We start from the raw sequence: 25,089 nt of genomic DNA on the forward strand, positions 1-25,089 counted from the left end.
TGGCTGTTCCTTCCCTCGTCCTGCACCCTTAAACTCTGGAGGGGGGGAGGGGGGGGGGGGGGGGGGGGGCTGGCCCATTGCCCACCAGCTCTGGAACCCTCCCACCCACGACCCACGACCCATCACCCCCCCCGAATTCATCACAGCCATGACAACCAACATCTGCTCCAGGACCCCTTGACAACACGCAACAGTCCCTGGCGATCGCACAGCTCGCGCACTGCACAGGGTGGAACTCGACATCCGCATCGCGTCAAGCGCCCGTGGCGGAACAGTAGTTTCCCATGGTAGAAGCTGCGATTGCACGGCAAACAAAGGACAGGAAAGAAGTTGCAGCTGTTCCAGGCTTCCAGCCCGCTAAGCGAGTACATTCCCAAGATCTCGCTACCCAAGAGGTTTCGCCGATCCGCATGAATCCGCCGGGTGGGTGCAGCAGCGCAAAGAAAGCCGAGTCGCGATGTGTTACGTACTCAGACACTCATGCTGATGCTTGGCCTCTCTGCCGACTTTCTCTTGAGATGTCGCGATGGCGAGGCAAACGGAACATCCGGGGGAACCCTCTGCAAGCTACCTAGACGACGCTTTGAGCTCTGAGCTCGTGCGAAGACGTCACGGAACATCACGTCACTTCTTCCTCTAGGTACATATGATAGGTAGATACGGTACTCCTCCTCAGTGCTCGCCACGCCCGCCAGACCAGAAGCGCACGAACAACACGGAATGCCCAGTCAATGAGACGTGTCGCCGTCCCTTCCATTCGCACGGTGTTTCCCTCTCTTTCTCCTTCGGAAGGAAGAAACTCCCAATCAATCATCTCACCCGACAAGTCTGGATCCCTCCTCCCCGAAGAACCATGGAAGCCGGGTTAGTTACTCGAGGTGTGTGTCTCTCGAAGTCTCAGATCTCTCGCCGACCGCCTGCGCCCCTATAGCGAGTCGTCATTGTGGTTATGCAAGCAAAATGACGGGCGGGACCCGGGAACGCGAGTAGTGCAACTGCGCAAGGCGTGTCTAGTTAGTGTGGTTACACACGGAGTAACGATTTTGCGGAGAGCCAAAGCAGAAGGAGGACGCGGCGCGAAGAAGGGATGGCGAGGGATCGTTAGGAATCGTGGAGGGTCCAGCTGCCAGCATTCCATTCAACACTAACTAGCAGCCATTCCCCTTCATCGTCCATCGATCGGACGTGAAATGAGAAGACGACAACTCCACAGAATCAATTCAATCCATACGGCGCGCAATGCACTTCATCGGTCGTTTATATCTGCTCTATATACTCTATTCATCTATCGGAGAACTCCAGCTGTCTAACAGCAGCATCCTCCACACACACAGACCCCCAGAGTACATGCCGTACTTTATGCCGTACCTTATCTACCGATTGCAGAGATACCGCCCAGCATGAGACAACTCATCCACAATATCACCACGGCCATCCGGAAGTCCAGTGTACTGTACCGGCGAGCTGGTCGGTCTGCACTATGAAATACCCAATCGCCATGGCGGCGTCCTTCCTCACTCGGCAGCATGTATGTGTACGCACAATGCTTCTTACCAATCATACGGATGTTTCCCTACACGTTGATGGCACACGTCCGCACTCTACATATGATACATACATTACGGTACTCCCCATCGCGAGATCCCACTCCCCCCACTCGACCCCCAACCCCCAAATATCTGCAGCCGAGCATGGCTGCGTGGGTGGGTCTCCGGGATGCGAAACTGGAAACGCAAAACTGGAAACTGGTAACCTCCTATTCATTCCCGGGAACAGCGGCGGCGGCGGCGGTGGGTGGATCTGTGGCTCTACATACAGCCATAGCCGACCTTGTCCTTGTCCATGTCCATGTCCACTTCACTGTGTCCGTGGCTGTGGCTGTACACGGGTGCCACCCGGAATCCAATCTCTCAGGAGTCAGGATTAATGTACTCGGTACGTACTACTATAGGTACATACAGTGCTTTGCACAATCATTCATCCATCCGGCTATACTAGGTAACAGCTATACCTCCACGTGTTTGTGTTTATGTTTGCTTTTGCTTTTACCATCGCGAACAAAACAACAAATGTACATATGTGGCATAGAGTGCTCGTTTGTTCATCGTAGCGTTCCACGCGCGCTGAGCTAGAGGATATATCTATAGGGTATCGTAGTTGCGATGATCAGGCGCCACGCGAAGTGTGTATGTGTGTAGGACGGTAGTTTGGATCGGAATGCGGGGTGATGATGATGATAGATATCGACGTTTGTTTACCTATTACCGCCGCCGCTGTTGTCGTTGTCGTCTGGCGCTCGCTGCTGTGATCATTGTGATCACTACCGATGTTGGAACGGAAAAGCGAGTGTGATTGGCACCAGTGACGATGACGGACCTGCTCCGTTGGCTTGCAGGAGGAGGCGCAGCAGCAGCGCAGAATCGCGGGGTGAGACAGCGGGTACCAGTACAATCATACATAAGACCGATGAGCGCAGGCGCGGGGATGGGGGATGGGGGTGGGGTTGGGATTGACGGAAGACTGCCGCTGTTGGATCAAGTCCTACATCCTACATCCTACATACATCCGTGTGTGCCGGCGAAATCGCGCAAGTCTGCAGACTCCTGAGCCAGAGGAGAGGAAAACCCAAGCCCGCCCGCCCTGTGCTGGTGCCGACACGCGAGCAGTGAGCACCGGAATACTTCCTACACACATACACACGTTAACCGGGAATCCCGGATTGATCGGCTTCCTCGCGGCCAGCCAGCCAAGCTTTACTCTAGGTACTCTACTCTAGTTAGCCATGCAGGCATGTCCACAGTGTAACCTGCTAGTTAGTTAGACTGTGATACAGCGGCTCCAAAAAAAAAACCTCAAGCCTCAACCCCACCACTCGCGAGTCCCCACCACCCCACCACTCCGCACTGCATCCCACTGCATCCCACTGCACGCACGCAATGCACTCACGAACGGCGGCACGACTAACACAGCAGCTGCGGCCTGCGATACGGGTGACGCAGACGCAGACGCCGACGCCGCGATGCGCATCGACCGTGACGTACACGCCCTCGTCGTTCACATCTCGGGGAGGAGGAGGTCGCGAGCGGGAAGGGACTGAAGGTGCTCCACGGGAAAGGTCGTTTCGGGATCGGGATGCGCTGCCGGACGGGGGGAGGGAGAGGGAGAGGGAGCACCGGCCGCGGCGAGAGCAGTCCGGCGGAGACCGGAGGGAATACAAGCCGCGCGACACGCAGGCCGGGGACCGGGGGACGTACTCGCTGCGGCGGGAGTGGTCCGGGAAGCAGGAGGGGCGTGAGAGGCCCGTTGGGCGCGAAGGGTCCGTTAGGCGCGAGGGAGGACAATCGCAATCCGGGGGAGGTGGTGACCGGCCACGCATCAGTCGAGACGGGCCGTCGCACGGAAGATCAACGCGCGAGCGGGAACGGGAACGGGAGCGGCCAGCGACGACGGCCTCGACGAACCGGAAGCCTCGGTTGCAGACGGTGACCGATACCATCGTACCACAGCTGTCGCAGGACGAGGTCTCCAGCATCTTCTCGCAGGAGCTGTTCGTGTTCCGCTGCGATGTCACTGCCACACATATCCCCGCCGCCATGAGCTCGTATGCTCAGCTCTCCGAAAGAGAGGTGCTCACCGAAAACGATATCTCGAATTTGGCGCGCCAGCTGCATGCGCGCTTCCGTATGGACCGCGAGAAGAAGGATATCCTGCCGCATGTCATCACGCTCATCGAGGACTTCAAGAAGAAGGCGATCCCTGGACACCCGCTGGCTAGTGTGCATCTGCTCAGTTGTCTGAAGGATATGGAGGAGTTCACGCTCAGCAATGAGTTCTGGGAATGGTTGACGACCCAGGACGAGAACTTTTGCGATGCGCGAACGTATGGTGCCGCAATAGAGTGCTTTTCCTACCAGGGAGTCAGCCTCAGCGAGCTCGAGGCGATGTGGAGTGAGGCGCTGGAGAGGTTCTCGGGCACCACTGTAACCTCCGTCGCGAAGAATACGGGCAGGGGAGTTCCGGTCATGTTGCTGCAGGGCATCATCACCGCGCGGCTGTTCCATGGCGACTGGAGGGCGGCATACGAAGCGTTTGATATCTGCACACGGCTGTACCCATCCCTGACGCCCGCGCGCATCTACGAACTGTTCATCTACGAGCGTCCGGTGCGCGAGGCGTACATCGTCTTCCTGATGGCCTGCCGTGCAGGAACCCCGCCGAAGCCAGGAGTGCTGACGCCGCTCCTTAAAGAAACCTGGATGGAGACCCACGATGTGCGGGCTATGATCCGCCTCGTGTACGCGTTTGTCGGTGCCGGCGGAACACCAAATGCCATCCACCTCAACTCGCTCATCGGCGGGATCCTCGGCTCGTTCCCACCGGAGCTCAAACCCACCGACGCAGAGTACGAGCCGTTGTACCATGGCATGCTCGGCCTGGTGCGCGCGCTCATCACCGTGTTCAACCGCATGGGCGTCCCGCTGTCCACCGGCTCGTTCAACACCATCATCTCTTTGGGCGGCAAGCTTCGGCGGCAGGAACTGATCCACTCGGGGCTGAAAGAACTGATTGATGCGGGGCTTTCACCCACAATGGTAACCTACCGCACGCTCCTCAACGCCGTCGGCGACATGGCAGACGTCATGCTCCTCGAGGAGTCCTGGTCGATGCTCAAGACCGGGCGCGAGCAGCTGCGGGTCCCGTGGGACTTCAACGACTGGAAAGCGCTGATCCGCGCGTGCGTCGCCACCGGCCGCGTCGACTTCTTCGAGGGCCAGCTAGCCGTGCACTCGCACGAGCTGTCCGAGATCTTCGTGCGCAACATCATCGCCGTGCTCCAGCGCGCGATCATCACCTCTACCGCCACTCCCACACCGACCCCCGAAACCGCGCCCAGCACCACACCCCTCGACAAGCAAGCGCTCATCGCCGAGGTAAAAACACTCACGGAGATCTTCTCCTCTCGGCGGATCGCAGACTTCACCCGCGCCAGCGGCAGCAGTAGCTCCGACGGCTCCAGCCTCTCGAACGACGACCTATTCTCGCTGCTACCAAGCGACACGACGCCATCAGGCGTCACGTTGACCGCGGCGCAAGAAGCGGAGCTGCACGAGATCTACGTATCGATCGCGCCGCCGCCATCAGTGCTCGACACGGAGACGGCGGGCACCAAGACGTCGACCGGCTACGACATCGACAAGCTTCGCTTTGAGAACTGGAAGGCCGTTAACCGTCTGCTGTTCGAGGCGGAGTGGTGGGAGCGCGAGCAGGAGCGGCGGAAGGTCGAGGCTACGAGGGCGGCGTCCGGGGATTCGATCGTGCAAGAGAAGAAGGGGAAGAAGGAGGAGAATGTCGGTTATGAGTTCGTCTTTTGGAATGAGGAGCGCGCGAAGAAGAGGATCTTTATGGATATGCAGACGGTCGTCGAGGGCATGCGGAAGGGAGAACCGGACTGGAGGAGTAGGGAGATGGAGGTGAGGGGCAGGTTGGGGGTCGGGATTAGGGCGTAGTTGGGGATTGTGTGTATGCTATCTAGAAGACAGTGACAGTGACAGAGGAATTTCTCGCTGCATCGAGGTTCACGTTGTACTATCCAGTTCATGGACCGTGACTACTTCAGTACCTAGAGTAATCTCCATGTTAGGACGTATTACTCACAGCCTCGCACTCGCTAGCACACTTCAGCAGGTGGAAAATACAGGTACTGGCGGCGGCCGGCGTTGGCTGGCACAGGAAACACATTCGACGGAACCAGAAGATTACAACCACTCGTTCGCATAGCACATATCTAGATTTACAAGAGCTCTGCTCGCAATCAACCAAACGGCCAGTCGAGAAGCAGAGCCCATTCCCAGCACACCATCCTTCATCCATCAAATATCCCAAATCCACCAACCCTCCCACGCCCTGCCCGTCACTCCCACCTTCATCTCAGCAGCCCTCCACTCCCAAACCCCCCACCCCTCTTCGCCCTTGGGCCTCTCACGCTTCTTCTCCTCGAGAAACTCCACCAGCGCGCACGTATACCTCGGCCGCAGCTCGTCGACGAGAATGATCGACCCGTATGCTGGGACCACCGGCGCGGCGGGTCGGAACTCGTCGATCACTGAGACGCCGTGAAGGTGTAGCCGGCTGACTAGTGACGGTGTGCAGAGGTGTGGAAGTAGGCACACCGTTGAGCTGGGGAAGGGTGAGGTGAGTTTTGCGGGGGGGATATGGGGTTTGCTAGTTAAGGGGGAGGAGGGGGTGACTGGTGGGGTAGTGGTGGGGGTAAGAGTGGGGGTAGTGGTGGGGGTGTCGACGGGTGGGGCTCTGGTTGTGGGGGATGGGAGTGGGGGAGGGGAGGGTGGTAAGGGCACGGGGGTCGGTTGGCCTTGGGGAGTAGGTGGGGAAATGGCGGTTTGACTGGGCGAGGCGCAGACGTCTGGCTGGCTTGGTGGATTAGTGGCCGCAGGTTCGGCCTTGGTGACAAACGTTGGTTGACTATCCGGCACAGAAGACCGTTGCGACTGTGAGTGATCATTCGCCGCTGGCGGTTGACTATCAGGCACAGAAGAGCGTTGCGACAGCGAGGTATCATTCGCAGTGTACTCGATAAAGCTCTTCGCGAACAGGCCGGTGAGGTTCGTGCAGCCACTGACCGAATCCCGGCGATGCTGCTTCTTCCTCAGGGGGGAAGCATCCTGCGTCCCCTCATCCCTCTTGACCCCACTGCCGGTCTTCCGCTTCCTAGCCCCATCCTCGGGCGTCAACGAGAAAACATGTCTCGCCCTCTTCGGGGTTCCGGGGGCGAGTGATCCCGTCACAGACGGAGTAACCTCGTCCCCCCTCCTCGTTGAATTCTGCGGGGTTTCTTCGATCTGCTCTCCCACATCGCCTCGTTCAAGCTTTGCAATCCATAGTCGCTCCTGCTGGCTGCCTCCGTGAGCACCGTGCAGCGCATCGTGTGCGAGAAGCTGCAGCTCGTCGAATGACAATGCATCGCTGAATTCGCGGTCCCAGTGCACTTTGGAAACGCGTGGGTGGCGTGGAGTGAAGAAGCCACAGTTTGTCTGCCGATCGAAACTGCCGCCGCAGATCTCGAAGACGAGCGGGTGGCTGAAGATGTGTGTGGGCTTGGTGAGCGATAGCTCGCTGGGGAAGAGGAGGTCGAATTGTTCCAGTGGTGCGCCCGGCTAGGAATGGAGCGTCAACACTCGTTCGCTGAAGGATGGCAGGCGGGGGTACCTTGTACGGAATAGCATCGAAGTAGGCACATTTCTGGATCCAGCTCAGGTCGGCTTGGGTGATGCTATAGGTAACTTCGAAGACCACCTTGAGCTGTGGCTTTGCGCCGTACATCTTGACGTCCTGCTTATTCAACAGCACCGCTGCATGGAACGAGTTCAGGCTTCCAGCGGCCTGCTTTACCGTGGCCGCCCGTTTATGGTCGGAAACTCCGCCAACGATCGCAAAATCCGCAGTGTCTCCGAGTCCCACGATATAATCCTTCTTCAGCTTGACCCAGGCGTTCTCGGTTCCATAGAATCCATATCCTCGCGAAGACTTGTCTGGTCTGGTTCCTAAAAAGTTAAAATACGGAGCGTCGCATGGTTTCAACACGCATCCTTCCCAGCGGTTCAGAATTGCCCGGGCAAAGTATCGGCGCAGACGCTGACCAGCGGCCTCTTTATTGATCGAAAAGTCGATCTTGGTGCGTTCTATCTGCTGGCAGTAACCCTCCTGTGGCTCGACAAGGACTCTTTCCAAGCGTTCGAGACGTGAAGTCAACGAGTGGTTCAGTAGAGAAGTGCCATCCATCAACAGAATATCGAACAGTAGTATCATGACGTGGGAGGAGGCCGATCTTGGGATCCCATCGTTGGCACTCCCAATGTACACTCCGGATCGCGACACATGGCTCCGTATGTAATGGAACGGCATGATTTTCTTCTCACGGTCGCAGTAGACCACCATTTCCCCCTCCAGAATACATTTCTCCTTGAACTCGCGTTCATCGTCCATGTCGATCTTCAAAGCTCGATATATAGCTTCATGAAGTCCCACTCTATCCTGCGTTGAATCTTTCCCGCTCTTGGAGAATATTTTGATCCAGTTGTTCGGGCTCTTTGTGAGGTCAATGTGGATCTGACAGTACTCTCCATCATACTTGCGCTCCATCATCATCTTTCTGTTCCCAGCAAGCTGGATGGCATGTGCAGTCGAAGTAGCCTTCACGAACTCACCACGACCCACTTTGACGCCTGCTACCGGCTTGACGAAGCTGATGGATTTCTCCAGCCAGTCCTGATACTTATTCGGGTCCGGCTGGGCTATCGGACAGGCCTTGGTCAACCTCTCGTCGCAGATTTGCTGGCAAGCCTTCTCCAGATTGTCCTGGACCATATAAAGCTTGGGAAGGAGGAAGTGGTATGCCTGGAGGGTGATGGTTTCTGGCCATGTCGTCAGTCCAAGAGATTGACAGCGACCCAGCCGTTGTCAGCACTCACCAGGCATCCGAACCGGTGCAAGACTCTTGAGTATGCACCTCGTCAACCACTTCCCCTCCACCGAACTGAGCTGATTGAACAGCTCCAAAAGCTCCGCCGGCGGTGCCAGCTGGTCGGTCCTAACCCTCCGCGCCAGCTCCTTATTCGAAAAATGGCTTCTCGCAGCAAGCTTATCCAACAACTCATCAACCTGACCCACCGTAACCTTGCCTCCCTCGCAATCTACCCCACGCATAACCCTCCTCACCGCCTCGCCCAGATCCCCACACGTTCGCCACTGCGCAAGATCATTTCCCCTCCCCGTACCCGCAATGCACAGCGCCTTGGTCACTGCCTTTGCCAGGCCCTCCTCACGTAGCATATACACCCTATCGGGCCTCAGCGCGGGCTGCAGCGTCGACTGTATCGCCAGAACAGTCTTTGGGTCGCCGTCGATGTCACAGCGGTTGGAGGAGAACCACCTATAGATCAGGGCTTTGACGAGCGTCTTGACCTTTGTTGGCGGGAGGCTGTGGTTGGACTGGAGCGCTTCGATCGCCTCGAGAAGCTCGACCACACGCAGGAACGGGACGGGCATGGTGTTGCGGTTGTGTGTGCAATGTAGATGACTCGAGACCTTGCGATTTGGCGGTTATGGCTGTCGCATCGTTGTGCGAAAAACTTCAATTCTCGAAAGTCGAAAAGGAAATGCGCTACCCGCCTTACTCTTATAGTTAGGGAGCGGTTGCTGTCAGGAGATAACGGACTGGGCTGCAGAGTGTGTCCGTTTCACCGACAAGGTTGTCGGATTCTCTAAACTAGAAACGCGAACGTGAAGCGTAGACATGTGACCGTACTCGTGATCGGCGATAAGGCGGGGAGAGTGGGAGGTGATAAATGAGGAGTCGGACAGGCGACCGCCGAGGTGGGTGTGCAGTCATGGTGGCCACCGTGGATGAAGGAGAATGCATCATCAGCCAGAACACTTGAGCACTTCCAGTCCTGCCAATTCGATTGACCTCGCTCAGCCCTCATTTGGTCCATCATATGATTTCTACTCTGCTTTCTGCCCTTACTTGGCAGGATACTATCTGCGTACTCAGCACCTGCACTCCATGTTTTGTGGGGCCGCGGCCTGAGAGCAGGTGCATACATACATCCTACCGGTACTCTATTCGCTATCGACTCAGCTGCAGAGATCCTGCCTCGCAGGTCTTCCGAAATCTTCATTTCCTCGTCTTGCGATTTCAATATCCGAACAATATTCTTGGCAACCAATAATAACAATCACAATTGCTCGTATTCACCGCAAAAATGCTCGCTCGCGTTTCGTGTCGTGGGCGCGTTACTGAGACAACGCTAACTTTATTCGCTTGTCAACAACAGCGCATCACTCAGAAGGAAGAAAGAGAGAGTGAGAGAGCAGGTTAGCCGAAGGAGAGCAACCACACCCACCCCCGACGACCAACTCGACGTCAACGTCCCAACTACCAACCTCTACCACTGCTATCCGCCTCGGCAGCATTGTCCCCCGCGCGTCTCCAGCTATTGGCACGTCGTCGGCGATAGCGAGTCTAGCGCTTCAATCCCGCCCGAACAGCCAGCCGACTGCACCTCCCTCCAGCGCCACCGACCCAGTCCTCCCGCATCTTCGTGTCGCAGCGATACCCACCTGTCACTGCATATCATCGCCCCGCCCCATCATGTCGGGCGAGTCATTAGCATCCAAGTTCCAGGTTTTGGAGCTGCTCGGAAGTGAGTCAGCTGCCAGCTGCTACCCCCGCCCGCTGGGCGAGCGAGGCAACATGCTGACGCTTATCATATTAGGCGGCAGCTTCGGATCAGTCTACAAAGCCTACGAAAAGGAATCCGGAACGATCGTGGCGATAAAACAGGTGCTCACCCACCTCCTTGCCCGCGCGCAACGGACTGCGCCTAACTTGTCGGTGCGCCCATTAGATCGACCTCGAGTCCAGCGAAGATGATATACATGAGATCCAGCAGGAGATACAGGTCCTGGCGACTTGCTCTAGCTCGTTCGTCACCCAGTATTACGGTAGTTTCGTGAAGGGGTTCAAGCTTTGGATTGGTGAGTACGGACGGATTGGGAAGGAATGGGATAGGATGGGAAGCGAGGCTAACCTGGGGTAGTGATGGAGTATCTCGGGGGTGGTTCGTGCCATGATCTGGTACGTATAGCTGCGGGACGGAACGGGAGTGGTATGCAAGTTGATCTGACCTTCGCCGCAGTTGAAAGCTGGTCCATTCGAGGAGGAACATATCGCCGTGATGATGAGGGAGCTGCTGCTCGGACTGAATTACCTACACAGCGAAGGCAAGATCCATCGGGATATCAAAGGTGCGAATGATCAACTGTGCATGGGATGGAGGGGAACTGCTGCTGATGTCATCGCTCCCAGCTGCCAATGTTCTCCTTTCGGATCAGGGCAAAGTCAAGCTTGCGGATTTCGGTGTCGCCGCACAACTCACCGGCTTGAAGTCGCAGCGGAATACGTTCGTCGGAACTCCATACTGGATGGCGCCGGAAGTGATATCACAGCAGACCGGTTACGACTACAAAGCGGATGTCTGGTCGCTCGGCATCACCGCCATCGAGATGTCATGCGGTGCCCCGCCACATGCTGATGTACATCCGATGAAAGTATTGTTTCAAATCCCGAGGGACCCGCCGCCGACTCTTCCCGGGAGTGGTTGGAGCAAGGAATTCAAAGACTTTGTGGCTCGGTGCTTGCACAAAGACCCGTCCAAGCGGGCTACCGCAAAAGATCTGCTACGACACAAGTTCATCCGGGGTGCTGGCCCGGTGGAAATTCTGACTGAGTTGATAGAGCGGAAGCAGGAATGGGAAGAGGCACAGGAGAAAATAGGACACTCTCCGTACCCAAAGATGTATGAGGAGTCAATGTGCGTCGCCCCCTCCTCCGTGTCCCCGTAAGGTGGTTACTAACTACCTAACCAGGAGAACGATGGACTCGTCCGGTTCAGGATCCGATGAGGCGTGGGACTTCGACACCATCCGCAGCACAATGGACACTGTTCGAACGAATCCTTTCGGGCTGGCTGCGATGGCGAATCCGGGTACGTATCGGAGGAAATCCGCTGTAAATCCGGGCGCCCTTAGCACAGCACTTCACCAACTCTCCTTAAACGCGCCACCAAATAGTGAGAACATATCGGCCCGTGGCAGAAACGCTGGGGGAACAATCAGAGGCAGTGGCACCACTCGCAGGCGGACGATGAAAATGACTACGGAGGCGGACCAATTCATGCTCGACCGGGAGATGCGAGAGCGGGACCAGGCACTTCCCATGGGCGCGCCAGAGACAGATTATGGCAAGATGGGATCGACGGTTAGGCTTTTCAAGAGGGTGCCAGATGCTTTCGCTGCACCGCCATCCTACAGTCCCATCTACGACCACGAGCGACCAGACCTGAACGAGCACAGAGCGCCGGTAATAATCCCATCGACCGAAGCAGGCCTCTTGGGTCGACAAGTGCACTCGGACATCGTCCAGCCGGCAATCGAACAGATTCAACCGCAGACCATCTCCTCTGCCGAAAGCGATGCCCTCGCCCGTCTCGACGGCGCCTGGAAAGACCTGGATGCGATCAACCCAGAAATGGGCTTCCTCCTCGTCCGAAACCTCCTCGAGCGCCTCCAGCATCAACCCCAGATGCAATCCCTGCTTACCCCTCCGCCCACCGCCCTCCCTACCCCCCCTCCCTCCCTCCCCACCAAAGTCGGCTTCCAACCCCGCCTAAACCTCTCGGGACAGACCCTCCTCAACCCGGTCCCGCTTGCACCCATCCCGACCCCGAAAAAGGACATCACTCGGCGCAAACGTACTTCCAGCAACGCGACCACTAGAACCTCGAGCTCGGGCGGCGGTGGCAGTGGCGGCTACTCGGATGTTGACGAGGAGCCACACCTCAAGACCCAGGGTGAGAAGTTGGCCGATGTGCTGTATTCCCGCTGGCTGCAGGGACTGCAATCGAGGTGGCAGCATGATAGGAGCTTTTCTGGTACTTCGCATTGAGACTACCTTACATTACCTTTCTTCACCTTTACCGCACGTTACTGCACATTACCAACTTTACTTCTATGTAATGAGTTTCTCATACCTTTTTCTTTCTTGCTTCGTGCTTCTTGTTACCTTAGTTTCTTCTTCTACTACAGAGCGGGGCGTTACAGCATTTTTTAGCCTGCATTGAGCGCGGTTTTAGATTCGTTTCTTTCTGTCCTTTCTTTTTTCTCTTTTGGGTCTGGTTTTATTGCTTTTGGTTTTGGATCATGAGCGTTTTGAGCGAGCGAGCGAGTGACTAGGTTGGTAGGTTATGTAGGTAAGGGACCGGGGGACGACGAGTGAAGGTGAGGGGTGAATACATATGCCTTCGATGTACGTGTATTCATCGAACAGTTGGTTGGAGTGATATCGTTATACCTACACACACATGGCACAGAAACAAGAACTTCAATTGCATTCATTCATCGAATTCCAGAAACGGGACCTACCTACTACCTATGATAGCCTCGGTCTGAATTCTCTCTCGCTCTCATGGTATAAGCCCATAGTAACAACCACCCCGAGATTTTCCACGCTCAAAGCACACGCAAGAAAAAACAAAAAAGATGCCAGCCCAAACGCCATCTACACCCGTACCTTTTCAGCAGACACACCGAGCGCACACCGCACACCGCACTACCTCGCCTCCCTCGCCTCCCTAGCTCTCAGATCTCTAATCAGAGCCTTCGCCTCCTCGACCTCCTGGCCGTCCTGTGCAAGTTCCTCAGCAAGCTGCATGGCGCGGTTCCACTCGCTGCTGACGAACGCCCATCTAGCAAGCCACAGCCTCGCCTGTCCGGTGACGCCCGTGACGCCCGAGTTCTCCTCCTCGGCCATGCACGCCTCCATCCACTTGGCGGCCTCCTTGCTGTTGCGCAGCTTCTCGTACATAGTCGCGATGAGGTACAGGATCTGCGGGTCGTGGCCGCCGGCCGCCGACGGCGACAGCGAGATGAGCGCCCGCTTGAATGACTTGATAGCCTCTGTCGGCCGGTTCATGCGGTCGAAGCACTGGCCCATTGCCTGCCACATCTGCGAGTCGTAGGGGCGGAGGGCGGCTGCGCGCTGGAAGTAGAAGAGGGCGTAGTAGTGCATTTCCAGGACTTCGTAGGACAGCCCCAGCCCGTACCAGGCGCGGTAGTCGCGGCGGTTCACGTCCACTGCCCGTCGGTACGCTTCGATCGCTGCGTGGGTGTTTTTCATTTCTACGTATTCGTGTCCCATCAGGGTCCAGGCGGAGAGGAAGGTCCGGTCGAGGGTGAGCGCCCGCCGGAAGTACATCACGGCTTTTTCGTGCTCAGATTTTAGTGAGTAGTAGTTGCCGATCACGCAGCAGGTTTCGGGGCGGAATTTGTCGGTCGAGCTGGCGAGCTGGGCAATGAAGCCGAGTTTTGGGCGCCGCTCCATCACGTATAGGATATTGGAGTAATGGTCGAGGGCGTCGATCCGGTGCGGATCGATTTTGATCAGGCTGTCGAAGATTGACTCGGCTTCTTCAAAATCGCGTGCGTGGTAGTAAAGTAGTGCGCGCTGCGTTTTGAGCCACGATGAGCCGGGGAAGAGGTTGAGGAGATCGGACAGCTGCGAGTGGATTGGATCGGCGGTCTGGTAGAGCTCCTGGTTGGTGGACAGGACGAAGAGATTGGTCATGATGTTCGCTGGGAGCGACGGGAGGATGGTGTTGAGCTATTCCTGTGGATTAGCATCGCGATACGTAAGGAGGGAGAGAGAGAGGGGGGGGGGAGCGTACATCGGTCAAAGTCCCTATCGTTGCGCCCAACTCCTGCCAGGCCGACCAATTGTACGGATATAGATTGACACTCTTTAACAGTGCGCCTCTAGCCTCTTCCTCATTCTTTTGTTTCTGCAATACAATGCCATACAAGAACAACAACCAGCTATCATCCTCGCCCCACATCGTATCGCCATCCTTCTCCGCGAAAATTTCCTCCAGCGCAGTGAGAATCCCCGCAACCTCCTTATTCCTCGTCTCGGCACCATCTAGCGGGCCCAGCACCATCTCCGAATCCTCATCCCGCCGCTTCTCGCCAGCTATGTATCGTGCGTATAGGTGTAAAAACCGCGCCTTGGACGACTTGCAATTCTGGAGTACGAACGACGCGCGGTCATATTCGTGCACGTCAAAGTACGACTTGGCAAGGAGGTATTGGTTGAATTCGACGGTTTCGAGCGCGAGTTCGGCGGTGTCTGCGGACATGGGGTGGAGGTAGGCCTGCGGGAGGGCGACGGAGGTCTCGGCGGACGGAGGAGGTACGTCCATCGATGTGAGGAGTTCGGCGGCCCTAGGACGCGTCAATAACTGTATCGCCCGGTAACGGGGGAGCTTGAACACGAGTAATGGTGCCGTGAGCTCACCATTTTGCTGATTGGTAGAGACACCGCTCGCTGCATTTAAGCATCGCGGTTTGCAGGAGGCTCTGCAGCTGGTGGGGTTCGGGAATTTCGGTCGCCATGGGAGCGGGGCGGTCGTCTTGGAGGGAGGTGAGTACGAGTTCCGGAAGAGGAGGCGGAGAAGGTGGAGGTAGAGGAGGTAGAGGAGGTAGAGGAGGAGGTGGTGGGGAAGTTGATTTGGGGGGTGGTAGTTAGTGAGTTGAACACCGGTACTACCAGCGTTGTTCTTGTGCAACGTTCTCGTCGGTAGATAGAAGCGGGCCGGGGACCGGGAAGGGGGTTCGTATGTGTCTGCAGGGGTGTTTGCCGAGACGGCCGTCGCAATTGAGGGCCGCCGACACTACTGAGCCGAACCGCCCTAGAGTACCCACAGCCCGAGTACTAGTTATATTCTAACCGGAAGCCCAACCAAGTACCTACATTAGGATGTAAGTTCTTGCCTACTATTCGGTTACTGGTATGTACTGATGTTGCAGAGTATTCTATTCCTTTGACGCCGGAGATTCAATGCTTCGCCCACTCGGAGATCCAGCTCGGAAGAGAAGGCCAAAAAACGGGAAACCCCCCTCGATTCTCCAGAGACTTCCTCTCGCCAGTTCGTGGAGCCCATGAAGCCCTACCAGCTGATCGGGAGATATTCTTGCCCTCCCGTGCCGAGAGATATCCAGGCTCTCTTAGCGCCAGGCAACACTGCGGGCAAAGAGTGTCTTATTATGGTGCGCGAGAGATCGGGCTTTGACATCGAGAGTATGTGCATATCAGGCACTCTGTAGGAGAGTATATTGCAGCTTAGGCACACGTACCCAGAAGACTTTTCAGGAGATCAGAGAGATATCTAGAAGAGCTTGCGTTTGCTGTCCGCGTGCACGCAAGCGGGCGTGACCATATCCACTGGCTTTGTTGGACCGTTTGGTGTTTGGCGTTCGGTGTTCGGCGTCCGGCTTTGGACCTCCAACGGAGACAGACACGAGACCTCGATGGTTGAAAGAAGGGTGTCTCCCGCTCATGAAGATACCTACCGGAAGAAGGCCGCACATCCGCAATCGAACGGCTTGTATGTCTGACTACTCTAGTGATCTTGGCCTTTTTCGAACGCCGTACTAATAGTTAACCGTCCATTGTAGATGTGTGCTGATGGTAACTTTCTGTGGCCCAGGTTGGTTTGATTGTGTTCTGCACTGCACCCGCTCGCTCGCAGCAGCCACCCGCACGTGCAAACGGTGTCACCAGTGCTATCGTTGTGAATGGCGAAGCCGTGTGGTGATATCCCCACATCTCTCGTTGCCGCATATTTGCACGTCAGCAAGAAGCGGAACGTTATCAGATCCTTCTAACCTCAATTAGGGCTGGCAGCTCACACATCCATGTTCCGAAAACGAACCCCTGCAGCCCCCGCCCCCGGCGGTCCTCGCCCGCTCGCTGCTATTACAATACCCCCCCTACAACCCATCTCTTGCTCTCTCTCTTCTACCCATCTCTTCACACCTCTCTCTTCTACTCTTCTCTTCATACCTCTCTCTTCTAGCCATCGCCTCCTATCTTCATCAATCGACACCCGCATAGCTCGACACAATGGCCAACACCCGTCAGACCTTCGAGGCCGTCTTCAGGGATGTTATTGTCCCCAAGATCATGGAGGAAGTGCAAAAGACTGGCATTGCCCCGAATGCCTGTGACTGGGCGCAGAACGTGCGATTCTCTTCCTCTCCGCCGATTGACGTTTCGGCTCGCTGACTGCATGCATGTAGAGCATCCTCCACAACACCATCGGAGGAAAGTACAACCGCGGAATGACCGTCCCCGACACCTACCGCATCCTTAAGGGTGTGGACGAGCTCACTCAGGATGAGTATAATATGTCCTCCATCTTGGGATGGTGCACCGAGCTTGTGGGCCTCCGTACCTGGATTTTGTGGTTGCCACAATGGCTGACCCCTTCAGTTGCAAGCAATGTTCTTGGTGGCCGATGACATTATGGACTCGTCCATCACTCGCCGTGGCTCCCCCTGCTGGTATCGAATGGTATGCTCGGTTCGCTCAGAAATGTGAGGCAAAGCTCTCCTACTCACACTGCCTGCAGGACGGTGTTGGCATGATCGCCATCAACGACTCGTTCATCCTCGAATCGGCGATTTACCTTCTCCTTAAAAAGTTCTTCCGTCAGGAGTCCTACTACATTGACGTCGTTGAGCTTTTCCATGACATCACGTTCAAGACCGAGCTCGGACAGCTTCTCGATCTGATCACGGCCCCCGAGGACAAGGTCAACCTCGACAACTTTGGTTTCTCAAAGTACTACTTCATCGTCCGCTACAAGACCGCGTTCTACTCCTTCTACCTGCCAGTTGCCCTCGCAATGTACCAGGCTGGCGTGGCCACCGAGAAGAACCTCCAGCAGGCCAAGGACGTCCTGATCCCGCTCGGCGAGTACTTCCAAGTCCAAGACGATTACCTCGACTGCTACGGCGACCCAGAGCACATCGGCAAGATCGGCACCGACATCCAGGACAACAAGTGTGGATGGCTGGTCAACAAGGCTCTCGAAATCGTCACGCCCGAGCAGCGCGCTCTCCTCGACGAGCACTACGGCCGCAAGAACGCCGATTCGGAGGCGAAGATCAAGAAGCTCTACCTCGACCTCAACATCGAGACCCACTACAAGGAGTACGAGGCCCAGTCCGTCAAGGAGATCGCCGCTCTCGTCGAGAAGGTCGACGAGTCCGAGGGGCTCAAGCGTGCTGTCCTTACCGGCTTCTTGAACAAGATCGCTGGCCGCTCGCGCTAGATCGCTTGGGGGGATTGATCAGGGGATGATGTGGCGTGTGGTTGTAATGTCCTGTGTGGGTGACCGCATCACCCGGACAATGGAAGCGGGCTGCGTAAACTATACCATTAATGATTTGACTATTGCGGCTTGATTTATTTGCTGTCGTTTCGTTCGTTCGGAGCGGAGAGCTTGGTATTATCATTTCCCGGCAGTTCTATGGGAGCACGATTGCATGTAACAGAGCGTTGATTGATGAGCGGTAACTAGAGAGGAAATGATACCATACACGGCTAACTACATCATAAGTATCGATGTGAATGCCAGGGGATGGAGATGCGCCCTCATACTCCATCGAGACAAATCTGTAAGGCCGGCTTCCTTTAGAGCCAACACTAGGCAAACCATCCGGAACACTAACTAACACTGCGTCGCCATGTGCCCCTGGGGAAGGGGGTTCCGGAAGTTTATGCTCGCGTGGCCAGCTTGGTTGTGTGGGTTCCCGGTTTTGCATTGAGGCCCTGGATATGGTTTGCTTTTGTGACGAATCACGCCATGTAATGCTCTCGTACTGGTACGAGGCATACGGTAGTTGACTACTCTCCCGGAGAGAGAACGTAAATTTGTTCTACATACAGTCTTGCTGGACTGTGGCAACCGGAGCGAAGGAAACCTTTCCCACCGGGCACTCCTGTTCGGCCCTAGAGAACCCACTTCTTGTCTACGGGGACTTTTTCACCCACGTCCATTGTCCCCAAGAATTCCAGCCTTGCCTCGCTGCGGCGCTTGACTGCAGAAGGTCTGGCCATACTCTATCACCGCCGTTCTCGTCCCCACCCGCTCCGAGTACCGAGTGCCGAGTGACTCCCCATGCACCAGCCCATGGCCGAGTGAGCGGGATTCCCCATTAGTTAGCGCGGGGGTTTTCAGCCCCACCCCACCAACATCAAGTCAATGGGCGTGCAGATCCCCCTCCCCCTGCCCCGCCGACCAAAACTCTGACTCCGACCTCGATTGACTCAGAGCTTCCATTTCCCTTCTTAAACAGCTGTGCACCGACACATCACATCACAACACGCACCCTAAACCACCACCCACAAAAAAAAGTCCAATTCCTACACACAATGGCTGACCAGAAGACGATCATCCACCTGCGCGCTGAGTGTCCGTCTCTCTCCCTCACCCTCGCCCGTTTGAATGTGTGTGTGTGTGTGTATGTGGGGAAGCTGATGGGGATTGATATGTAGCGAAGCCGCTGGAGCACCGCTCTGCCCGTAAGTTCTTTCGATTTGGGCGCGGGGCAGGTGCAAGACTGATGGCGGAATGAATAGTGACGCCGACCACGGCCAAGGCCCTCCTCGACGCCGGCTACGAAGTCCGCGTGGAGCGGAGCACGCAGCGCATTTTCGACGACGAAGAGTTTGCTGCCGTTGGCTGCCCGCTGCTGCCGGAAGGCTCCTGGACCGGTAAACACCCACTTCTCGGGTGGATTACTGGGTGGATTGCTGATGAGTCGCAGAGGCGCCCGCCGACCACATCATCCTCGGCCTCAAAGAGCTGCCCGAGGACATCTTCCCGCTGAAGCATACGCACGTGCAGTTCGCGCACTGCTACAAGACGCAGGGCGGGTGGGCGGACGTGCTGTCGCGGTTCCCCGCCGGCAAGGGGACGCTGTACGATCTCGAGTTCCTGCAAGACGAGTCGGGGCGGCGTGTAGCGGCGTTCGGATACCACGCCGGCTTTGCTGGCGCCGCGCTCGGTGTCGAGGTCTGGGCGCACCAGCAGGTGTCCGACGCTGAGTTCCCCGCCGTGTCGCCGTACCCCAACGAGGACGCGCTGATCTCGCACATCAAGGCGGTTGTGGGCAAGACCGGGCGGCAGCCGCGCGTGCTCGTCATCGGCGCGCTGGGAAGGTGCGGCCGCGGCGCTGTCGACCTGTGCATCAAGGCTGGCATCGCGGATGAGAACATCATTCGCTGGGATATGGCCGAGACGGCAAAGGGAGGCCCGTTCATGGAGATCATCGAGAGCGATATCTTCGTCAACTGCATCTACCTCTCCAGCCCCATCCCCCCGTTCATCGATGCGAAGTCCCTGGCTAGCCCCAGCAGGAAGCTCGCCGTAGTCGTCGATGTCAGCTGCGATACCACTAACCCCCACAATCCTATCCCTATCTACTCCATCAACACCACCTTCGATAAGCCCACCGTTCCCGTGGAGGTCACGTATGTCTCCCCACCCCTGTTACGGTCACCAGCGGACTAACAGAAACCAGCGGCGAGCCCAAGCTGAGCGTGATCTCGATCGACCACCTGCCCACACTTCTCCCCCGCGAGAGCAGCGAGGCTTTCTCAGCGGACCTGTTGCCGTCCCTGCTGCAGCTGAAGGACCGCTCGACCGCGCGCGTGTGGTTGGAGGCCGAGAAGCTATTCAAGGACAAGGTCGCCACTCTGCCGTAAATGCAGAAGTAGAAGCGCAAAAAAAAAGTTAGATCGGTAACTTTAGGGAGCATTTGGGCTAGTCATTTATGTACTCTACAGCGGCGGTGGCGGCGGTGTTGGAATGGAAAAAAAACGATGACAGTCCAATCGTATTGAACGGGGGTAACCACAGAGGGATATTTGAAGAAAAAAAGGTATTCTGACATTACAACAAACTCCCCACCACCCTCCCCTTCCCCAACATGCCCGTAACTCATCCCGTCATCCATCATCACTCAATAAAACCAAACAAACAAGCACGAACGCATCGCATCATACATAAATCGTCAATCTAAGAGTGTGAACCAGCGATACAACAGAAAGGCCCACCCACCCACACTGCAAGAGTAGTAGAGAGTAAGTAGAAGCCAGAACACAAAAATGGCCTGTATAAGACTGCACCACATCTATCCTATAACCTCCATGCCAGCCCCCAGTCCCTCTGGTGATCTCTAGCCCACGCTGCTGACAATCTCCTGGGCTTTGGTGAGCGACTCGACCATCTGCTGGCACTCCTTCCGTCGGCGAACTGTGTAGTCGCTCTCCTTGAGCAGAGTGTCGAGTTCGTCAGACTTGTAAAGGTTCTCAAGGAGCTCGCGTTGCATCTCCTCCTTCGAGAATCTAACCAGAGTGTCAGTTACTGCATGAGTGCTAGGGAATGGTTAAACTTACTGGACGAGGTTCAGCATGATGGCCTTGGGCACCATGTCGATCATGGTCCGCTTAACGATGTTGTAGTACGATTGGATCAAGAGTTTGATGACCTCGACCTCGAGGTTCTCGCGCTCCGACAGGGTACCGGAAGCCATGAGCTTCGCTGGCGGAGGCTCCATGGCAGCCATTTTCTTCTTGTTCTTGGCGGCAAAGAAGGAGAAGAAGAAGCCTTCTTTCTCGCTGTCGCCGGCCATCAGACTCTGCGGGTTCGGCGACTCCCGTCCACCGCCAGGCAGCGGCTTGCCGGTCTTGGGGTCGACTTGGACGGGCTTAGCCGAGCTGTGTCGCTCGTTCACGATTGCCATCGCCCTGTGGCCGTTGATGAAGTCAGGATGGCCGGTATTAATGTAGCAAGATTCCATCGACACCAAGTCGGTCACCAGCTTATTGGTTGGCGTCATGGCCTTTTTGAAGAACTGAATGACGACTTGGTAGAACTTCTCCTTCAGTCCTGGGTACCGTCTGAAGAACTGCTACATGCGTTAGTATCAAACTCGTGAATACCCCAGAACCACTGAATACACCTACCTGCTTCTGGAGGAGCTGCGACAATATCCGAACCAACTCGTCGTAGACTAGACTGGCACACTTCAGACTAGGATCCTCTAGTCGCTTGATCTGTTGCTTGACGATGAGCTCGAAAGCAGTGGTACCGACGAACAGAGCAGGTGACGATCCCGAAGAGTTGTACAGGATGGTTCGGATATGCGTGTCCTTAACATCTTCGAAAGGATCCACAGCCTTCACACCGTTGGAGTACAATTCGTGGAAAACGAAGCTGATACGAGCACCGCCCGATAGCTCCGCGCTAGAGAGCTCCTGGTTGTTACCTTCCAGAACCGTGCGGTACTCATTGCAGAACTCGGTGATGATGTTGAGGATAATGTTGGCACTGTTGCCCAAGAGGGAGTCGCCCAACTGCGCCAGTTCGGTTTGGTACTTCGCGAGTGAGCCCTGGATGCGGGTTCTGATTTCGGGAAGCGTATTCTTAATGTGCATCATAAGGATCTAAAGTATCGTCAGTGTCGGCATCCTTACTCGGGGCTCGCTGGGGATGAATTTTACCATGTTGAGCTTACGAGCAAGATAAGGTGTTCCACAGTAGGCGTGCTTATTCCTATAAGCTCGGTGGTTCTCGAAAAATGCCTTCTCGTGTTCCAACGCGGCAGCAATTTGTTTCCTGCTCTCAATGTCGCGTTGACCACGGTTGACAACTGGAACGTAACCGAGCCGTAGAGGAATAATGCGGCCAGCAAGAATATCGACAACGTCGGTGCCCTCGTCCATCAGGTCGATCTTGGTGAGAACTCCGATCGTCCGCTGTCCATCGGGATCCACCTCACGAGCGAGCTTAAGACCGTCCGAGTTCGCCAAATCCGTATTTGCTGCTGTCACGGCCAGGATGATCGAGTTGGTCTTCTGGATCTGCTTCATCACCATATCCCTGATCTGGCGCTCGATATCCACCGGCTGGTCCCCGACGGGCACTTTCGTCAAACCCGGCAGATCCACCAACGTTAACGTCAACACGCGAGGAGAGTATATACGAAGACCGATCGGCTTAGGCGACAGTCCGACGTTCTTGCCCGCCTTCGCCTCGGTTTCCCTAACGATCTCCTCGCGAATCTTGTTGAAGTCATGGAACTTTTGGCCCGGAATGTGCAGAAACTCGCCCCACTCGTCGACATTCGAGGCGACGTCTGTGGTCTTCATATCGCCGTTTTCGCCATTTGTTTGTGGTACCGCGGGACGGTTAATGAGTTGAAGGACCTATCATCGCTACTTGTTAGCACACGCGCGTGATCGATCACCCAAATAACTCCCCCGGAATCAACTTACAAGTGGTCGTCTCGTGACGATACCCGTGCCTCGAGGAAGACTGTCGCACACATACGTCAGCTCCGTCGTCCATCTCGCGTGCACCCGATGAGCCCCTTACAAGTCTCTTCCGACGATGTTCTCCAACACTGAACTCTTTCCACTGGACTGAGATCCGACGACGACGATTTGGGGCAGATCGATGGGGTTAGTGGACTTCGAGGGAAGGTATGTTAGCACGCGGGAGGGACCAGTGAGTATCAGGGGGAGGTGTGGATGATCGGGGATAGCTCACCCCTACTGTCGCAAACACATCTTGTAGCTTGTTGACGAGTGTGATCAACCCGGGATCGTTCACGTTAATGCTCCTGTATTGGTCAGTGATGCTATCCTCACCATCGGCGGCGGTGGTGATGGCTCGAGGCGAGGAAGGCGTAACGTACGTTGGCTGTGACATCGGCGCTGGTTGGTGGGTTGGTAGTAGGGGGAGGGGGTTGGTTCGGTAGGATGGTGGGGTTTGAGGATGAGATGCGTAGTCGAGTTCTTGGTATCAGAAAGCCCCTACGGTCCTTGTTGGTTGAATCTTTGTGAGAGATGGAATGTCGTAGCGGGGTTGTGTTGGTATCTCGAGACAGGTGGCCCACTTTTTGGGGGGAAGTTAGGTTGGGTATGCGCTGGATCTCCAAGTGAACCTATGCCACAAATGACTAGGGTTGCACGTGATCACATCTTGTGTAGCTTACGCAGGGGGTTACGTGGATGCATCTACTGCCCATCCGCGCGTCTGTGCGGCTGTCGCCCACCTTCGAGTGACCGGGAAATAATTGTACCGCGCCGCTGGATGGAAGGCTCTAGCCTTGGGGTAGACCATTGTATGTGTCATACCGGTCGAGAGGAAATGGCCGGCAAAAGCCAAGGTGTTTTGAACGGGACGTGCGAGGACTCCCTCTGTCTAGTGCTCTAACTATGAGAGCTATGGTCGAGGGATCCCATGCTTCACAAGTCAAGCGAGTGCTTGCGAGCCTAGGCAAGAATCCATGAATCATAGATTTGAATCATGAGGCAAGCGTCAATCCGCTTGCAGAAGACAGAGGCTAGGTATATACCACAGGGAGGCGAGGGAGAGCGGCCGATCTGCTTTCTTGCGCTCGTTCTCAGTCTACATCTCATCCACGAGCGACTGCAGGGCATAAGTTCAGAGGTCGGCGAACCCTTCGAGTTTGGGCACTCATGGCTAGGAAGACGCGGTAACAGCGAAGATACTGTATTTACGACTTTTAGTAGCTCTAAAATCAATGAGATGATCCGATTAGATCAGTAGGAGACTTGATGATCTGCAGAATACGCATCACAGGCGATCGCCGTCGTGTTGACAGTCAGAGTGATATTTCATCACGTGCCGCGGTACCGGAGAATCCAGGCCTTCAAATAATGTGCTGATGATCGAACAAAAAATAAGGGCCTAGCCGGTTGCCAGCTGCATTTTCAAACATTAGGTTTCTGATGAGTTGAAGGTTACCAAAGCTGCAGCTGCAAACTCCCATCACCCCCGATGACCCGTTCAGAAACCCAACCTAAACTGAAATGGAATAAAATTTCGAAGGAAAGGCAGGCACATACTGTACCGATTTGTCCGCCTAGGTCCAGGAATACACCGGGACATAGTGTTACCGGTAGCCAGAGCGTCGGAACTTTTGTGGCCAGCCCACTCTACTATACCGGTACTCTGTCTTTATGACCAGAATCACGGTGACTCCAACGATGAGCATCTCGGCGAGCCTTAAGGTCCGCTGACGTCATTAGAGATGCCACCGACTAGTCGATCCTGTCACTAGAGTACATGGCAACCGTACATCGTCTGCGTAAGCGTTTTGGTGAACTTCGTCCGCTCCACAGAAGAAATACGAGTCGCTTCCCCGAGTAAATCTATCTCTCCAGCACTTCAATAAATTCTGGTGCCTCAACATAAGCCTTGCCGTCAGTGCCTCCGATAGTCCAGTCCAGTACGTCTTTCGGCAAAAGCTGGACTGGACTGAGAGGTTCAGTCTGGCAGGAGGCGTGAACTGGACTGGGCAGTCTGCGCAACCGGCAGGTCTGGACGGACAGCAGCCGGGCTGGACGGACTGCAGTCGACTGGACGGACTGCAGTCGACTGGATGGACTAGTACTTTCAATAGAAAATGTTTGAACTCAGTAATGAACTTTTTATACACGTATAGTACAGCTACTGCAGATCCCCCTCGCACAGTGCATTGAGGATATATAGTCTCCATCTCTCTGATATCGCCCTTTGTAGTAGCTACATACATGACCATCTCGTTGCCAGCTTTTGAGACACTCCAGGGCCTTCA

At 55.8% G+C, this 25,089-nt stretch overlaps 8 protein-coding genes across 8 annotated transcripts; 4 read left to right on the forward strand and 4 right to left on the reverse strand.

Annotated features, from left to right (window-relative positions):
• Positions 1–2,501: 2,501 nt before the first annotated feature.
• BZA05DRAFT_394022 (uncharacterized protein) lies at positions 2,502–3,435 on the reverse strand. Its single transcript, XM_051483290.1, has 2 exons — positions 2,818–3,435; positions 2,502–2,762 (listed from the first exon to the last, which is right to left on the reverse strand). Exons 1-2 carry the CDS (start codon positions 3,374–3,376, stop codon positions 2,542–2,544), a joined length of 780 nt encoding a protein of 259 aa, XP_051340874.1. The 5' UTR covers positions 3,377–3,435; the 3' UTR covers positions 2,502–2,541.
• On the forward strand, positions 3,436–5,564 carry BZA05DRAFT_394025 (uncharacterized protein). The gene has a single exon (XM_051483291.1). The coding sequence runs from the start codon at positions 3,594–3,596 to the stop codon at positions 5,505–5,507; it is 1,914 nt and encodes a 637-aa protein (XP_051340875.1). The 5' UTR covers positions 3,436–3,593; the 3' UTR covers positions 5,508–5,564.
• Positions 5,565–5,721: 157 nt separating this feature from the next.
• BZA05DRAFT_472984 (uncharacterized protein) lies at positions 5,722–9,223 on the reverse strand. Its single transcript, XM_051488037.1, has 4 exons — positions 8,487–9,223; positions 7,225–8,429; positions 6,404–7,172; positions 5,722–6,133 (listed from the first exon to the last, which is right to left on the reverse strand). Exons 1-4 carry the CDS (start codon positions 9,061–9,063, stop codon positions 5,871–5,873), a joined length of 2,814 nt encoding a protein of 937 aa, XP_051340876.1. The 5' UTR covers positions 9,064–9,223; the 3' UTR covers positions 5,722–5,870.
• A 754-nt stretch (positions 9,224–9,977) lies between these two features.
• On the forward strand, positions 9,978–12,671 carry BZA05DRAFT_263925 (Mst3-like protein kinase). The gene is made up of 7 exons (XM_051480160.1): positions 9,978–10,220; positions 10,293–10,360; positions 10,425–10,554; positions 10,617–10,654; positions 10,716–10,824; positions 10,886–11,390; positions 11,446–12,671. The coding sequence occupies exons 1-7, from the start codon at positions 10,169–10,171 to the stop codon at positions 12,521–12,523; spliced, it is 1,980 nt and encodes a 659-aa protein (XP_051340877.1). The 5' UTR covers positions 9,978–10,168; the 3' UTR covers positions 12,524–12,671.
• A 293-nt stretch (positions 12,672–12,964) lies between these two features.
• BZA05DRAFT_435370 (anaphase promoting complex subunit 8) lies at positions 12,965–15,293 on the reverse strand. Its single transcript, XM_051486364.1, has 3 exons — positions 14,927–15,293; positions 14,301–14,853; positions 12,965–14,236 (listed from the first exon to the last, which is right to left on the reverse strand). Exons 1-3 carry the CDS (start codon positions 15,022–15,024, stop codon positions 13,187–13,189), a joined length of 1,701 nt encoding a protein of 566 aa, XP_051340878.1. The 5' UTR covers positions 15,025–15,293; the 3' UTR covers positions 12,965–13,186.
• Positions 15,294–16,359: 1,066 nt separating this feature from the next.
• Positions 16,360–18,020, forward strand: BZA05DRAFT_394034 (putative farnesyl-diphosphate synthetase). The gene is made up of 4 exons (XM_051483292.1): positions 16,360–16,651; positions 16,711–16,851; positions 16,904–16,984; positions 17,043–18,020. Exons 1-4 carry the CDS (start codon positions 16,535–16,537, stop codon positions 17,745–17,747), a joined length of 1,044 nt encoding a protein of 347 aa, XP_051340879.1. The 5' UTR covers positions 16,360–16,534; the 3' UTR covers positions 17,748–18,020.
• An 830-nt stretch (positions 18,021–18,850) lies between these two features.
• Positions 18,851–20,185, forward strand: BZA05DRAFT_435372 (uncharacterized protein; the record flags this gene model as incomplete). The annotated part of the gene is made up of 5 exons (XM_051486365.1): positions 18,851–18,929; positions 18,974–19,000; positions 19,058–19,192; positions 19,246–19,951; positions 20,002–20,185. The coding sequence occupies 5 exons, from the start codon at positions 18,851–18,853 to the stop codon at positions 20,183–20,185; spliced, it is 1,131 nt and encodes a 376-aa protein (XP_051340880.1).
• A 473-nt stretch (positions 20,186–20,658) lies between these two features.
• Positions 20,659–23,195, reverse strand: BZA05DRAFT_467965 (Dynamin central region-domain-containing protein; the record flags this gene model as incomplete). The annotated part of the gene is made up of 7 exons (XM_051487831.1): positions 20,659–20,827; positions 20,879–21,390; positions 21,449–21,928; positions 21,986–22,690; positions 22,760–22,799; positions 22,860–22,954; positions 23,034–23,195. 7 exons carry the CDS (start codon positions 23,193–23,195, stop codon positions 20,659–20,661), a joined length of 2,163 nt encoding a protein of 720 aa, XP_051340881.1.
• Positions 23,196–25,089: the final 1,894 nt, after the last annotated feature.

The sequence above is a fragment of the Tricharina praecox genome (genome assembly GCF_024521635.1).
Source record: "Tricharina praecox strain CBS 144465 chromosome Unknown BZA05scaffold_8, whole genome shotgun sequence".
Lineage (NCBI taxonomy): Eukaryota > Fungi > Ascomycota > Pezizomycetes > Pezizales > Pyronemataceae > Tricharina > Tricharina praecox.